An 18,039-nucleotide genomic window follows, 5' to 3' on the forward strand; every position below is an offset into this window, starting at 1 on the left:
GTGAGTCCTATTAGGTCTTAGGTGAACGTGATGGCTTGTTGAAGGAAACACACGGCTTAGAGCAGCAGTAGTGGGTGGTTTAGATACACGGTATTTCAGGTTGTGACTCTTCGTGAAAGGGGAGGGAAATGGCTGGAACCCCAGCGGTGCGACCACAGCTGCAGACTAGTTCCAGCTCTGGCCACTGTCGCATGCCAAGACTGTCTGGCCAACGAGCGAATTGTTGGGGTTCTCTCCCAGCTAGACAGGCTGATGCAATAGTTTTGCCAGTTTACATCATCATTAGAGAGAGACATGTACTTCATGCGTGGGAAATTAGATCATGTGATGTGTCTCGTGGGAAAAGTCGCAAAGCGTCACTTGAGCTAGCCAGAGGTTTGGGTTGGCAAAAAAAAAGGTGTGTGAATCATCAACATTCATTAATTTAAACATTATTGTTTTGTAGATTTTCTTTCCTTTCTTGGTGTGCAATAAATTAATATTTATGAGCTAAATGGATTTGGATGTTCTACCAAATTATTTATCTTTTTTTTATTATAAAGCTTGATATCAGTTGATATTACTGGAAATGTACTTAAAGTATGTGATTGTATTTCTTATCTATTGCATTACTGTAAAATTATTTTATATTTATTCCAATTACAGTTTACAAGTTATTTTTTTTCCCTATACCAACTGCATTGGAACTGGCTCCTTAAACTGAAGAAAATCTGTTTACCTTTGTGTGTAATGATTTAGTATTTAAAGCTCATTACACTTTTAACACATATTTGTAGCAACAAAAATGTAATTCTTAATTTTTACTGGATTGGATTAGGGAGGAACTGTTTATATAGACAGAGAAAAAAGTAAAAGGTCACATTCTTTTATTTTTGGGAAAATCTAGTTTATTTTTCACTGTGTTCTTTTTACATTAATCTTTGTACAGAATGTGTGTTCATATTTGTTCTATAATCTATGTTGTACAAAAGATAGGCTTCCTAATCGACAAGACAGTAGACGCAAAACTATTCCTCACACTCGGCACACTTATGTCTCATGAGAGAATCAGCTTGTGGCACGGGACAATAAAGAAACATGTTTCATCATTCGTGGTCTGCTGGTTCACATCTATACATACACATAGACACTGGTTACCACCATTTTTACACGACAGTTTCTTTTATTTTTTTTCTGAGAAAGGCACAATCCAGCATGGGGAGCAGATATGTCTGTCTGGTCATTAATTATTTTGTATGAATGGTTTATTATTACTATATATTAATGAAAATGACACTTCAGTTCTTGTAATAAAACCATTACTTCACTCTTATGTAGGGTTAAAGAAATTTTAACTTTTAGGAAAGTGTGAATGAAGTGGAATAGAATTCATGGAAATTAATTGGGATTAAAGAGAAGAATGTGCATAAAATAGCCAGGGTCCACTGAACCGACTTAGTTATTTGCCATGTCTGCTGCATAATGCTCTTGTAAGGTAATACCAGTGCTTAATTTCAGAGAATGGAATGGAAACACATTTGGTAGCATATTTGCATCATAATATCTTTAATTAGGTTTATAAGTCAAAAGACATTAATTATAATTAGTTTATTATAGTTTGAATTACTCTTCACATAAATGATTATAACAGCATTTAGTTAAGTGTTTTTGAGAAGATAAAATTATAAATTAGCATTTCCAAAACTGTGTGCCTAAATTATTTTCAATATTTTAGGTTACTACAGTTCACTTGCATACTTTGGTTTGAATTAAGCACTGGAAGAAACCAAGTTTCGCAGTTTGACAAATTAAATTCCTATGTATTGTTTTCTGAACAAAACATTTAATTAAAATATCAATTATGTATAATGTACAGTTAAAATAACTGTTGTGCTTACAAAATGATTTGTGTGAGGTAGGCAAGCAAGTTTGTGAAAAACTCAACTTTTAACTCTAGGAAACAAGTTGATAAGCCTCATATTGTGGGTGCCTTTGACCCTAGTTAGACAAGGCTGAAATTAGCTTGTGGGTGTAAATAATGAAGTAAATGTAAATTTGTTTAAGTTAATGCTAAAATAGTATATAAAACCTCCAATTGACATTTTGTAATTTTTTGATTTTATGTAAAATGTATGCTGAGTTTCTAATCAAAAATATGAAAATGAAAGAATGAGTAAGTTAAAACTTAAAAAATATACCATTTTGGAAGAGAGAGAGAGAGAGAGAGAGAGAGAGAGAGAGAGAGAGAGAGAGAGAGAGAGAGAGAGAGAGAGAGAGTGATTGTGTGTGAATGCAGATGTAATGAAGGTAAGGATTGTACATGGCCAATAATGTTTTAAAATTATTTTTATATATATTATATATCAAACTCTGTGGGTCATGAATCATGATATAAATTAGGTTTGTAATAAATATTTAAGAAAGTGCATGAATTATAATGGCCTTTGTAATTATCTGCATGCATTGTGAATTGTTTCTTACAGTGAATATATGACATTATGTAGTGCATGTTGTTTTAAAAAAAAGGGTGTGTAGTAAGCACATTGGAAACTTATTTTATGGTATGATATGTTTGTCAAAGTAATCAACTGAGAGCCAGTGAATGAGGAGATAAGGGAAATATGTTAACCATACCTTAATTTTATTTTTTTTGTTTAAATTGTTTACTCACTAAAAATATAAAACTAGTGACTTGTTTAATAACACAGTATACTGTGACAATCTTTGACACATACTGCTGGCAACTGTAAATCTCCACAACATGCTAACCATTTGGACTTAATACTTTACAATGTCAGATATTCTGTGAAATATTTTTTTTTTGTCAAATCATGACAATGAGCTAATGTTTCAGTAATATTTTTAAACATATTTTTCAAAATAAGTACAGTTTTTCAGATATATACTTTTTTTCTCTCTGGAGTTTGGTGAACTTTTCTAACTAACCATACAATTTTGCTAAAACAAGAGCATAATGTGTTAACTTTTCGAATTGCAACTTGCATCAATAGTGATACACAAAGTGAAAAATTTCTCATGCTAAATAAAACCATCAACAGCATGTACGATAAGGTGTAACAAACAGTTTTTTTTTTGTTACAAGTTGGGAAAAGTCACTCCAACACGTTAACATAGCACATGTGTTTGCGCGTTCGAGAACTAACCACGAAACCATCTCACTGGTGCTCTTCGGAATGTCCTCCTCATTCCGTCAGCCGTTCGATCACGACGCAGTTTCTCGAGACTCACGCTTGTTGTTCCTCCACCGCTGGCGGGGGAGCGGAACGCGCTTAGAACGCGGACTCGAAACGGAACCGCCGGTACTATTTAAGCCGCTTGAAGCCCGCCCCGTCGTGGCCCAGCTTCAGCTCCTCGTAGAGAGAGGGCGCCACCTCCGCGGCCTGCGCCGGGACATGCAGGGTCTCGTGCTTCCAGCCCTGCTGGTGGGGCACTTGGCCCCCGGACGGGTTGACGCCATTGGCCGTTCCGTTGGGCAGTGTCCCGTCCCCTTGACTAGCAGGCATCTGTGTCAAACACAACCAATATGCATCATCTACTACTGGTACCATGAAACACAATTACTATTAGTAGTTCGCCCCAAACTGAGACTTTGCAATGTTCCATTTTTAGGTTAAGTAAATACTGATCAGATTTAGCAATTACTTACTTATCATAAGAACAAACCAAGGAAACAGTTTGAAGTAAAATACTACCAACCTACTAATTAATATTTTCCAAATTAAATCAGTTATTAATACTGAGGCAAAGTTTAGGATACAGTTTAAATTAAAATAATGCCAACCTAATAATTCATATTTGTAATGTAATGGACAACCAACAACTAAATCTCTTCTGATTCCAAGCCAATAGTTAAAGTAATGCCTATGATTTTCAAAGCTGCATGTGTATATATTAAATACATCCAAACCCCTTGATAAAATTTGCTTAAACAGGAACTTAAAAAGTCCATTGGCTATACCTGCCTTTATATTAAATTTTATGAAATTCCAAACAATGGTTTGGAAGTTATTGTCGGACAAAGTCACATACATAAATAAATACGAGCATCTAGTTAATGAGACCTTGCTTTGTTCGGTCAACTAACTTGGATACCAATTTTAGTTGCCTTGGAGCATAAGTGCTTTAGGTTTAGGAATTAAATAATTTGCCATTAAATCGAAACCAATTCAAATGTTATTGTATTTAGTTCAGTCTTCAACCCAGGGCCCCTTATAGGTCTTTCTTTAGCATCAGTGTGATGTCAAAATAAATTTCCTTTCCCTCAAACAATATACATACTTTCTTCAGCTTACCTAATATCCATATATTTGTTCCTGAGTAAAGCATACACACTGGGTGTCATTTTAGTTCTCTTAGTTTTGACAGTTTTCAAAAACAGTGCCAATGGCATTAAGTTTCAATACATCACTCATCCTTTAAAAATTATTTTGAAACAACACAATATACAGATACATATTTTAAATTTTACCGTTGTTGAAATATCACTATTAGAAAAATGACAAATTTAGAAACACATCAGTACTCTTATCACTGTGTAACTAGAGATGAGAGGTCTATTTTGAAATATTTGTCATAGGGGGGAAAAAAAATTGTGGTTCTTAAATATTATTTTCTATCATGTATGAATCTAATGAAAATAATGTAGCCCTTTGACAAATAATTTTTTGTGTGACCATAAAAACTTAAAGGAAAGTTTAATTAAGGGGGAAAAACTAAACCTGTAAAATAAGTCTTCACCTAGAATAGTTGCAATAAATTCATACTCTTGACTCTAGAGCATACATGAATTTGAAAAATCATGTCTTTTGTAGCCGCTGAATTAGTTCCTTTATTTTATAGTAGGTCGTTGAATGTCTAATATTTTACATAATGAATAATTGAAATTAATTTTTAAATTTGAATGTATAGCACAAAGCTACATACAAAGCATAATACATAATAATTACAACTAGAATTAAGATTTTTTTGTAGCAGTTCCAAAAATAACGGTAATTTATTGTGTGGTATGAGCTGCTTGGTTATTGTACATCCAATTATACATTTAATGGTATAAGCCGTATAAGGTACATTAAGAGTATTTTACTGGTGTGCATGGTTAATGACTACTTTATTCTATAAACTATGCTTGCAACTAATTATTGCATACAAATGTGACAGTGAGACCTAATAAATACAAAACACTGTCCCATGATATATGTCTATATAAAGTGTAATTTAAGCTACTCATAAAGTCTACAAGTTTAACAGTGTTTAACGTCAATATAAAATAACAACCTGAAATGGGACCCCCCTCCCCTGAATGTGTCTGAATTAATTTTGAATATTGTAGTAGATTGGTTAACACAAGCGTGCTACAACAAGGCCTTGTCACAGCCACACCTCACATAAGTTGCTGGGTGTCATGGCTGTCCGCCTACCGTGATGTGGTCCATGTTGACCTCGCGCAGGTAGCTGGGGTTCTCGAAGGCCACGCCCCCGTTCGACTTGCGGCCAAGCATGCGCCGGCTCCGCAGGAACCACACTGCGCCGGCCACGACGGCCGCCACTATCACGAGCGCCAACACCACGCCCACTGCGACACCCACGTGCGAACTGCCGTTGCCTACGTGCCACACCGTGCCAAAAAAAAGGTTCACTCCACGCATAGTAACTTCCGGCATCACTATTGCCATGCCAGTAATGAAGATAGTTTATCAAAACACAAAATGGTCAGTGCGTTGGAGGGTTGACAGTTATCCCCACTCCTGGTCTAGCACGGAAGCTTTTGGAATACCGTATTTTTGCGTGTATAGGCCGCACATTTTTTACTTAAATTTTAGATAAAAAGTTAGGGTGCGGCCTATCCACGCAACTTATTTATTTACTTTCTTTTTAACCTAGGAAACAATTTTCTATTACAATAAAGTAACACCAAAGGCCCGATACCAGCATAAAACAGCATTGTTTTTCGGTAATGATTCTAGCGTATTTTTTTCCTTGTACCAACGCCGAACATTCTTTTCATCGACACTGAATTTTTGGGCAGCTGCCCTTTTTCCGTGTTCTAACGCGTAACTAACTACTTGTAGTTTAAATTTAGCGCTGTACATTGCACGTACTTTACCCATTTTCACGTGTAAGAACTTGTTTTGACCGAGAAAGGTTGTAGGCAGCGCGCACACGTGATGATCTGAAGCAACAGGCTGATCAACATGGCGCGGGCTAGGCGACTAGCTGGCAAGGTCACGCGCCAAGGTCGTGCTGCACAACACATGTAACTGCAGCGTTGCCAAGAGTACGCGCGGCCTACAGTCGCTTCATGGGAGCGTGCAGTTGCCACCTATTACCGATGGCGATAATGAACACTCCGGCGCTTAAAATTCCTCGTGCGGCCTGTACACAAGTTTTTTATTTTTCCAATTTTTAATTTTTAAATCTATGGTGCGGCCTGTACACGCGCGGGGCCTATACACGCAAAAATACGGTAGTTATGCTGAAGTATTTATAAATATTTATGATTTCATACAACCTGCTTGACTGAAACATTTCCAACTCAGGCTATCGGCAAGATCAACAGTCACATCACTTTAACACACCCTAGAATCAAATTGAAGGATTTTTTTCTAGGATGCTCGAAGCTAACATTTTAACTTTAACCCATTATGTGTGCAAGTATTGCTCTTCAAACAAATAACTGAATACATTTTGTTGTTTTGAAATTCAGCAAGGGTTATCTCCTCTCTTTGATGCCTTTTTGTAGAATGAATGAATGAATTAAGTGGCCCATCTAGTCAGGGCTGTATTTGCATTGATGAGGCGAGATAAAAAGCTCTGGTGCTTCTAAGAGTGGCTGTGGACTGGTGTGCTTTCTTTATCGTGCATAGGACAAATATGAGATCTGAGTGAAAACAATAACAATATATGGCTGAGAAATGAAGAGAACGGTGTAATGTAAGTCCCTTTGAGTGCTTTCTAAATCTATACTGGATATTTCATACTACCAGTTATTCAGTAAAACACGTGTTTTAGCCATTTTCATTTGTCTGAAAATATATTTTAAAAACAAAATACAGAAACAGTACTACTCAACCACCCTTAGCACTCGGATATCATGAACAGTTTTAAATTATGTGGTTTTTCTGAAGTTCTGCACACCTTATGTGTTCCCTGGTAGGTGGGGTCCTGAAGATTTTTTATGTCCCTTTAACATAGGTAATCATTAGAGAGGAGAGGTGATGAGATAAGGATGGAGCATCGATAAAATGAATGGGTGAGAGAAAAGGGAGTATCCTGAGAATATACACCAAATCCACCTAAAATCCTAGCTCTAACCTTACGGGAATCAAACCCGGATCGCCTTGGGTGGGACTTTTACTTAGAGCTTTGCTTGGCTGCAGGGACACGCACCTAGGCTGGCGGCGGACGTGATGTAGGAGCCGGTGATGAAGCGCGTAGGCTCGGTGAGCGTGCTGGTTCCGTAGTGGTTGCCCGCCTTCACCACGCACTCGTAGGTGACTCCCTCCTTCAGCCCCTTGATCACCAGGCTGGTCGCCTCAGTGTCGTTCTTCAGCGGCACTCGGGCCCCGCCCATGTGCTGCCTCCAGAACACCCTGTTCACACACACTCACGTGTCACCACTCAGAGCTTCTCTTCAGGGACGTTCAGAAGGGACAGAATCCTGAAGGCCCAGGCACGCCCCAGAATCAGTTTCGATTTACCCTGTCATGACAAAAATTATAAATATATGGTTAACAGAATTACAGGAAACATTACAAGTTATGGGATACGCACAGGTAACATTTACAGTTATGGCCACTGTAATATTGACAGTCATTAGATTTTCATTTGAATTGTGGGATCTGAAAAGTTGTACAGTAAAAATAGGGAGGAGGCTCAGCAAAATTATTTGCTCCCAGTCCCTTGGTTTATGTCTTTGACTCTGCTTCTCTCACTGACATTTCACATCTCTCCTGCCTTGGCCCTTGTTGAACCATTCTTCCCAAAATATTATGAAAATGGTAAAAAAAAGTTCAATAATAAAAACAATACAATAGCTGACAACATAATTGTTGATATAAGTGTTGATATAAGTGTTTTATTTAAAGACTTCTTGAAATAATTTTATTTATACTTTATAAATACTTTGTTCCTACATCATAAATACAAAACAAAAAGTATGATTAAGATAGTATAGACATTAAAAAAAAACATGGCATTAGAAATAAAGCAACATAACTGAACCAAAAAACATCTAAAATCTCTCAAATAGTTGACAGAATGTTGACCTCTATCAGAAGTAGAGACGACACTGTATACACATTCAGAGAACCAATTTTAAACAATATCACTTTTACTTGCGTACTTTAATAAGATAAGCATTTTTTGATCTGTATTTCTGTTTTGCAAATTTTGAGAACCTAAGTAAAACTTGTGTAAAGTGTACCCAATGGAATGTTCTTAATCATAATCCATACTTGATCAACATAACTTGATAAGTTATTAATAAAAATAATACATCTGTTCATAGCCAGTAAAAGTTAGACAGAGATCAGAGAAGACTTGTACTTGTGTACAGACCTGTACATTTCAACCTTGGACGGGTTCTTCACGGGAGGTTCCCACTTCACACGTACAGAGTGTGCGTCTATGACTTCCACGGCTACATTCTGTGGAGGTCCCGGCAGGCGATCTTAAAGCAAACAAGTATATTCACTTTTTTTTTTACTTGTTAAGGATATAAAAAGACATTTCATGAAAAACAGATCTAAGTTACGTCTAGTAATGTTTTTTTTTCTAGTTAAATTAAAGTAAAATTATAAAATTTCAGTATAAGATACAATTAAATACATAGAAACATTTAGATTATCATGAAAATATTTATAAACTTTATCTGTGGAAAACACTATGGAAATTGATAGATGGCTATAGTAAAAAATTTGTTGTATGGTTTAGTGTGGGTATATTTTACTTAAAAATATGTATGATGGTACAGAATCTTTTGGTAGTTAGTGGCTTATTACTAGGACTTACTATTCCCGATCCCTGTTGTATGCTGGCCTTTGCAAGAATAATGCAAGATGACAGGGGAGAACACATAACAGAATTATTATGACACCATGTGATGAGAAAACAATTCACAAAGAGAAAAAGGGGTCTGCATACTTAGGCGCACATACAGTGTGAAACCAAGCGATTTGAAAACTTCTCAAGATATACAATCTATTAAAAAAAAAGCCATTAAGGATACGCTGAGGGTGGATGAATAGTTCTGTTTATGTAATTAGTTTTTAAACTGTATTTTTAAGAGAGTGAAAATGACTAAAATGTGTGTTTTTAGAGTAATTTTTAAGCATGAAATACCAGGTGAAGATTCTTGAAAGAACTCAAGGGCCTTGCATTACACTTTTATCTTTATTTCTCTGCCATATCCAGGGTGTCTACCAGATCTAGTAAATGAAATTCCCTGATTTTTCCAGGTTTTCCAGGTCTAAAACTGAATTTTTCCAGGTTTTCTTTAACACAGTTACGACATTCCACGAAACTGAAAAAACTGCATAACAGTACATTGACGAGTTTCAAAGTAGCCTATTTCAACTCACTTAAATTAGTAAAAAAAATACCTTCTTCCAGACGTGGCCAAAGTGACTTAATTGATGGCAAATAAAACATGCTGCTACAAATATTTCACACACTTACTTTTGCAAAAACATTAGTAAAAGGAAGCTCCCATCAATTTTGCAGTGACTCAACTTTTGCGTCTATTGCACTTGCTTCAGAACGAGCCAAATCCAACACTCGAGCCATCTTCAACTGCAATGCCTTGATCTCCTCTTCAACTCTTCTTTTTTCTGCATTCTTCTTGTCTGTAGCTTCCTTTTCTTTTTGTTTTGTTTGCAGGGCTTCCTTACGCCTACAACTAGCATTTCTTACATACTGTAACATGGACTTGGTGATAGGTATCAACATGCTCTACACCTCCAGAACGTTGAACAAAGTCGTACATCTGTCTTTGTGCGATCAGTATTTCTTCCTGCAAGTTTTCAGTCAGCAGATTAGAATTCACTGAAAATCCTCTTTCCAATGATGCATTTCAATGGGAAAGTACCAACATCATCCTCACAAACTTTAGAAGGCCTGTTTTGGCAGCTACTGTATGTGCCTTAAGAATGAGCATCCACAAGTGATCAAGGCCTGTCTTCTCAAGAAAAAGACGTGAACAGTGCTTCAGAATCTTGCGAGGAACATACCAACTGATATGATCACTCAATGTTATCAGCTTTTTGTCCTGATAGCCACCTTTTTTGAAGACAACGCTGTTTCCTCACACCCGAATTTAAAGCCACAGACGGACATAAGCAGGAAATTCCCTTGGTAAGTTTGTACTTCAGGGGATTTTTGTCTTGAAGTTTTTTTTACCATAACCTTTAGACAAGTCCTAACATAATTTTTCAGTAACAGGACAGACTTTTCTGGTACTTTCTCTTTCTTGATGGCATGGCGTACTGCATAACTGTTGGGAAGTAAATTATTATATTAGTGATATTTCATGTGTTGGAGTTGCAGCCCTGCATTGTCTTTTAGTTGTCATCGATGTATAAAATTATGTGAGTGAGCTTTGTAAGTGAAGAAGTAAATAAACGAAGTGTCTTTGCTATGATGTAATTAGTTTCTTCCAACATGGGTTATGGGCCCAGGAACTGTAATTGAAAAAGAAATCGGAGACATTCGTGCGCGTACGCGAATATTTTAATTTTGTTTTGTTTGTTTTTCCGCAACTTAAGTATCATGGCGGCGAATGCATTGAACTTCGTTGAGAAATTAAAAGGGCGCGAGAACTACTGTTCTTGGAAATTCCACATGAGGGCCCTTTTAAAGCTGGATGACCACTGGGATGTCGTAAATGAGGGTATCACAGATGAAAACGAAAAACGAAAAGACGGTAAAGCACTAGCGAAGATATCGTTTCTGGTGGAAAAGGACCTAATCCACCACATTGAAAAATGCTGTACATCGAAAGAAGCTTGGGACACCATACAAACTTTGTTTGAGGACTCGGGACTGACTCGCAAGGTAGGGTTACTCAGACAACTGATCCTCACCCGGCTAGATAATTGCAGTTCTGTCGAAGAGTACGTCAATCAAATTATATCTACGGCACAGCGGCTCCGGGAAATTAAAATTTGACATCTCAGACGAATGGATTGGCACGTTGTTGCTGGCAGGCCTACCGGACGAATACAAACCAATGATAATGGCATTAGAGAATTCTGGTACTCAGATTACCGCAGACACCATTAAAATCAAGCTTTTGCAGGATGTAAAATGTAGTGAAAGCAAACCAGGAGATTCAGCACTCTACAGTGGTCAACGAAATAAGACACATCCCGCCAGCAACAACAGGAACTACTTAAATGTAAACAAACCTGAAAGGAGATGGCCTCACACATTCCGATGTTATAATTGCAACAAGGTAGGACATTTTGCGGCTGAGTGCCGAAGCCAAACTAGAACTGGTGATGGTAGAGGAAAACGGATGGAGGGAGAGGACCGAAGTGCATTTCTTGCATGCTTATTCTCTAATTCATCAAATGAATGTGAACGTTGGTATCTAGACTCATGTGCCTCAATGCACATCACCAAGTACAGACATTCTAAGGATTCAAATAAAAGTGAGCTGGAAATCTTCACTGCGAATGGCGAGACAATTAAAACAGAATCAGTGGGGAACATAAATATCAGTGTTTCAGTGTCTGGGAGAGACGATGTTGTTGAGGTTAGGGATGTGTTCTACTCACCAAACATTACCACTAACCTTCTCTCTGTCAACAAAATTGTACAGAAGGGCAACAAGGTCATTTTTGATGGTGATGGTGGAAAAATCTACAACAGCGAGGACAAGCTTATTGCCACAGCAACAGAACATGGAGGAGTTTACCAGCTTGATACACCAACTAATCACCGGGCCTGTGTCATCACCTTACAACAGGATTTATGGCATAGGCGATTAGGTCACCTAAACAGGAAAGATATGGCTTCACTAAAGTGTATGGCCATCGGTGTCGAGAGTGTTGAATACAGTGCAAAACCCTGTGAAGTGTGCATTTTAGGGAAGCACAGTCGACAGCCCTTCAAAAGAAGTGAATATCGGTCTAAGGAACCACTTGAATTGATTCACACGGACTTGTGCGGACCGATGGAAACCACTTCCCTTGGAGGCAACAGGTACTTCTTTATCTTAGTGGACGACTATTCCAGGTACACCCATGTCTACGTCTTAAAGTCCAAGGATCAAGTGCCTGACTTTTTCAGAGAGTACTGTGCGTTGGTAGAGAACCAGCTCAACAGGAAGATAAAAATGCTGCGATCAGACAATGGGACGGAGTACGTGAATTATAAAATGTCACAATACCTAAAAGAGAAAGGCATAAGGCACCAAAGGACTGTCATCTATACACCTCAACAGAACGGAGTGGGAGAACGGTCAATTAGAAAGACAGTCGATAAGGCTAGGTGTTTATTACAAGATGCTCACCTCCCTAAAGAATACTGGGCAGAAGCTGTTACAACAGCGGTATACTTGAATAATAGAAGTCCCACCAAAGCCCTCCAAGGCCAAACCCCGTATGAAGCTTGGTACTCGAAGAAACCAAACCTGAGCCATCTGAAGTTGTTTGGGTGTGAAGCCATGGTTCAAGTACCCAAAGAAAAGAGAAAAAAATGGGACGCCCGTTCTGAGAAGATGAAATTCGTGGGATATAGTGAAGACACAAAGGGATATCGCTTGATAAACCCTACCACCAAAGCAATAACTGTCAGCCGTGATGTAATTTTTCTGGAAGGCAAAATGCTTAGCCAGAGCAACCCTTTAGTCATGAGTCCACCAGAAAGAAGTCACACGCAAGACAGCCCTAACAAGGATGTTTTAACAATGCCCCTGACTGATCTTCCAAACGAGAGTTGTGAGGTAGATGGTACTAGTGAGGATCAAGAAACTCATGACAGTTGTGATCCCAATGAAGACATGTCCGACAGTGCCGAAGAACCTTTCTATGGTTTTTCTGATAAGGAACCTTTGGAACAGGAACTCCACCTACGACGGTCTACACGCCTCCGAAAAACTAAAAGTGACAAGGACTTTGTATCATACTTTGCTTCAGGTAAAGATGAGCCCTTGACTCCAAGGGAAGCTCTGGAGAGTCCACAGGCTTCGAAGTGGAAAGCAGCAATGGACGAAGAGTTGAAATCTTTTTCATGCAATGAAACATATGAGTGGACTGATTTACCAAAAGGGAGAGTACCTTTGAAAACCAAGTGGGTATTCAAGCTTAAGAACTCCTCCTCAGATCAGCCAAATTACAAAGCTCGCTTGGTCGTCAAAGGATGTAGCCAAAGGCCAGGTATAGATTACGAAGATGTGTTCTCCCCAGTTGTCAAATACTCCTCACTCAGGTACCTGTTTGCCCTAGCCACGAAAGACGATCTCAATATTGCACACATGGATGTCAAGGCAGCTTACCTACATGGTTTTCTCGAAGAAGAGATTTACGTACAACCACCCGATGAAATTGGAGAAAAGCCAAACAACAAAGTCTGGCGACTGAGGAGGGCCATGTATGGCCTAAAGCAGAGTGGTAGGTGTTGGAATCAACGCCTCCATGAAGTTCTCATCGAAATGGGTCTTAACCAATCAAAAGCAGACCCTTGCATCTACTTCACACATCAAGGCGAGAGTGTTATTGTTGTCGCTATATATGTTGATGACCTCCTGTTGTTCTCCAACGACGAAAATCTTAAAAACATGGTTAAGTCAAGCCTTGAAATGAAGTTCAACATGAAGGACCTAGGGGAAGCCAAATATTGCCTCGGGATGTCCATCACCAGGGATCGTGTCTCTGGCAAGTTATGGATTGATCAACGCCCCTATATCGACGAGATCCTTGTACGCTTCAAAATGTCTGACAGTAAGCCCATCGCAACTCCCATGGATTTAGGTGTGAAACTTCAGGGAACTCCGAGAAATACAACAGAATTTAGTGAAGGTGATGAGTGCTATGAAGAAAGCGAGAAAGATGACACAGAGGTTCCTTTTCAGCAGGCGGTTGGTAGTTTGTTGTATTTGTGTCAGATATCTAGGCCCGACATTGCACAAGCTGTAAATTGCGTCAGTCAGTTCAACAGTAATCCAATGATGTGTCATTGGGTTGCCGTTAAACGCATCCTCAGGTACCTGAATGGTACAAAGAATCTGAAACTGCAATATGACAGGAACTCTGACCCGGAAATGATTGCTTTCAGTGATGCAGACTGGGGCAGCGAAAATAACAGGAGGCACTCAGTAACAGGTTGTAGTTCTAAATTCATGGGGGGTCTAATCTCCTGGCACAGCAAGAAACAAAGAACAGTGGCACTGAGCACAGTGGAAGCAGAATATATAGCACTCAGTTTCACTGTCCAAGAGGTTCTGTGGCTTAGGGAATTGATAAAAGAATTGCAGCCTCAGGAGGTTGGACCATCCATCATATATTGTGATAACAGAGGGGCCATTTGTCTGTCAAAAAACAGAGTCGTGAGTCAGAGGTCTAAGCACATTGACATACGTTACCATTTCCTGAGAGAACATGTCCAGCAAAAGACCATCCAAGTATGTTATTTACCTACTGAACAAATGGTATCGGACATGCTGACAAAACCTTTGTCAAAGGAGAAACATTGCAAATTTTTGATTGAAATGGGTCTTGTCTAGTGCATTGTACCTTATGATACACATATATGATACATATATATATGTATATATATGTGTATATATATGCACACATATAACTATTAATAATTTAAAGGGAAGTGTTGGGAAGTAAATTATTATATTAGTGATATTTCATGTGTTGGAGTTGCAGCCCTGCATTGTCTTTTAGTTGTCATCGATGTATAAAATTATGTGAGTGAGCTTTGTAAGTGAAGAAGTAAATAAACGAAGTGTCTTTGCTATGATGTAATTAGTTTCTTCCAACAATAACCCAACTTGATATTGTTAGCAGTCAATAGATTTTTCTGGTTATCTACATCCAATAGAGATACATTGTGTTTCTCCCTAAATCTCTTCAGTACCTCTGGTTTCAAAAACTTTCCTGCCAAAGCTAATAAAATGTCTACCAGTGAATCATAGAGAAAAAGTGCCATGGGTGCTTCACTTTGGAACATTGTGAGAAACAATTCCAGCTCTGGTGCCAAAGAGTGGAAGAATGTCAATTTTACTTCTAGAAGATTATCTTCAAGAGCACTTTTCACTACACTGAAAGACACAGATGAAATAGAAACTTCACTAACAAATTTATTTAGTTGGGGTAACGTTTTCATGGCATGCTCAGCAACTGCAGTATTCCATCTGATTGCACAAAATTTCTTGGGAAAAAGCTCTGATCCAGTTATTCTAATGTAATCTGCCCTCCTTGCAGGTACATGCTTAAATAAATAGTAACTGTGCCTCAAGAAACTAACAACGTCCCATTGTGCAGCAGAAATTCCAGTTTTGAAAGCACCATGGACCGTATGAAGCCCACAGCTACCAATTTCTAGCAACGATGGCGAATCTTCACCAAAAGTGTATGTGATATGTATTTTCAAAGCTAACAAAAATGCCCAGTTTACGTTGAGGGCATCCATAGATACTTAAAATTAAATGCACCTGTCGGTATAATCCGAACGTGGGAAGCACATGCTGCAGTACGTACGTCAGCAGGATAACAGACCAGCTTGAACCAGTTTGTATCACGTGATTTAACGCCACTTCCGAATTCGATGGTAAATAAAAGAAAATGGACGTGGGAACTGTTCATTATTTTCCATCCAAAAATAAAATAATGGGACGCGATACACTTGATGCTACGTCAATGCAAGCAGATCAATAAACAAAAAACGTATTGCCAACTACAACCTACCAAACAAAAATTCCCTGATTTTTCCCTGATTACAATATTCCCTGATTTTTCCAGGTTTTCCAGGTTTTCCAGGGTCGGTAGACACCCTGCATATCTCATAGTTGCCCTATGCATGACGAGAATACTGTGTGCCAGTCCACAGCCTTGCCCTTATAGGCGATACCGTGCTAGAAGCACAAGCGAGCATCACACTTAAAATCCCACCTGAATAACACAAATACACTCCTGATTAGCTGGGCCTTTCAAGTGCAAATTGAGCAGGGGTCAATGTGGTTGAGCATTCAGATGGCTCACTCTGAGCAATCCAGCACGTGATCCGCGATTGATCAAACCTAGATTTTTCTCAATTAGGAAACATGATGGATGTTGCCGTGGTTTTTCCTGGATTGCTCCAGTTTCTTTCACGATGCATCCTGTCAATTGTCCCTAATGACCCGACGTGGACGATAGGTCAAGTCTTGGTAGTTCATACTACTCGGCGTGGTGGAAGGACCAGAGCGAGCAGGTTTGCCCGGGCAGTGCAAGCGACCACCCACCTCGGCCCTGGTGGAAGCAGGCCATGATCTGCTTGGTGTAGGACAGCACGCAGAACTTGTTGTTGAGGAGCGGCTCCCCGCGACACCAGTCCAGGCACCTCCTGGGGACGCCCCACTGCGCGCAGCAGCTGCGGTGGTCCGAGCCGTCTGCGGAACACACCACGGGTCAGTGCTCCGAGTATCCGACCAACTGCTCCTCAGCTCTAGAAGTGTGGTTTGTCCCGTGAGCGTATCTCTATATCAGCTGATTGCAGTATTATGTGTAGAATTTAAAAAAGGCATTTAACGTGTATTTGTGATTATACTTGTCTGCTAAATATTTTTTTTGGGAAAAAAAAAAAGTAACGTATGAGGCTAAGATGTTTTACTGAGGAATTTAGATTTGTTTTCTACATCCTAAAAAATTGTTTTTATATTTAACAAATAAATAATCAGTGATTATGATTTAAAATGTATCTTTCTTACGTATATACATAATCAGATTAACAAAACAAAATATTTTACTGGTTTAAGAAAATGCATTGCCAGGTTTTTTTTTTATTTTCCTTAATTTTACACCTTAATTTTATGGTTCCATGTATGTTCCTTACATTTTAATTTTACTGTATTTTTGATAAATTTTTCTTGGACTCATGTGAAGTGTAAAAAAATAAATTATTGTATATTAAAATTAAATTAGAAAAATATTTGATATTTGTGAATATTTTGATATTCAATTAAAAATTTGATTTAAAAAAAAACAGTAATTGCAGAAGCCTAGAATGTTGATGGTCTTCGGGTAGTGTCTGGGCGATACCATGATTACAGTGCTTGATATTTTATGCTTTTTTAGCACCATACCCTCAATACTTGATACTATTAGTAAATACAAACTAATTCTTCATAATACAGTCAAAATTTAAAAAAACGATTTTGCATGTCCAGAAACAATTTTAGATAAAATATTTTATAAATCCTAACATACAATTAGGACAGAATTTTTCACAAATAAGATGTACATATATATTAAAAATAGCACTGGAAAAAATAGTCACAGTGTTTTAAGTTCCACAAAGTTTACCAATTTTATTATGAAAATAAAGAGCAAGTGTACTCTTTCGAGATCAGGGTTACTTCTTTTCTTGTCCACAAGTCCAGCTGTACTGAAAAAAAAACTGTTCAGACTCAACAGTAGCTGGTGAAACGCTAAGGACTCCTTGTTAGCTGATGTAGACAAGGAAAAATACGATTATTTTCTTCCAGTATAACCTAAGTAACAGAAGTTTAAATTGATACGTGATACTAACATGAATTCAATGTCGTACTGATATATCAAAGTAATGAAAGTCTCACTTATAGTCACAGGAAAATTTATCATTCATCACTTTACATGTCTGTTGCTAATTATAGTGCAAATTGGAAAATGCAAACCATAATTATAGAAAAGAGAATAAGTTCTCTTATTCGACTTAAAGATTTAGTGGTAAATACAAACTTAAGAGATAATTATTATACTCTCTGTATAGTCGTGTATTTGCCTTGTGCTTGTGGAATAACACTATTAATATTTTTTCTTTAAGCTGGACTCCCAATCATCCGTTTCATCCGTC

General features: G+C 38.1%; 1 protein-coding gene across 5 annotated transcripts in view; it reads right to left on the reverse strand.

The window, feature by feature from the left end:
* Positions 1–861: 861 nt before the first annotated feature.
* The window catches only part of LOC134543009 (Ig-like and fibronectin type-III domain-containing protein 1), a 547,890-nt gene continuing 530,712 nt past the window's right edge, over positions 862–18,039 (reverse strand). For 4 of the 5 annotated variants that reach the window (XM_063387679.1, XM_063387678.1, XM_063387680.1 and 1 more), the window contains 5 exons: positions 16,451–16,597; positions 8,557–8,668; positions 7,387–7,589; positions 5,418–5,602; positions 862–3,503 (listed from right to left, as the gene is read on the reverse strand). In XM_063387679.1, the coding sequence (XP_063243749.1) occupies positions 3,303–3,503; positions 5,418–5,602; positions 7,387–7,589; positions 8,557–8,668; positions 16,451–16,597 (848 nt within the window). In that variant the 3' untranslated portion in view covers positions 862–3,302. The remainder of the gene's footprint in view (positions 3,504–5,417; positions 5,603–7,386; positions 7,590–8,556; positions 8,669–16,450; positions 16,598–18,039) is intronic. The other variant, XM_063387682.1, reaches the window with a different exon arrangement.

The sequence above is a fragment of the Bacillus rossius genome (genome assembly GCF_032445375.1).
Source record: "Bacillus rossius redtenbacheri isolate Brsri chromosome 9 unlocalized genomic scaffold, Brsri_v3 Brsri_v3_scf9_2, whole genome shotgun sequence".
NCBI lineage: Eukaryota > Metazoa > Arthropoda > Insecta > Phasmatodea > Bacillidae > Bacillus > Bacillus rossius.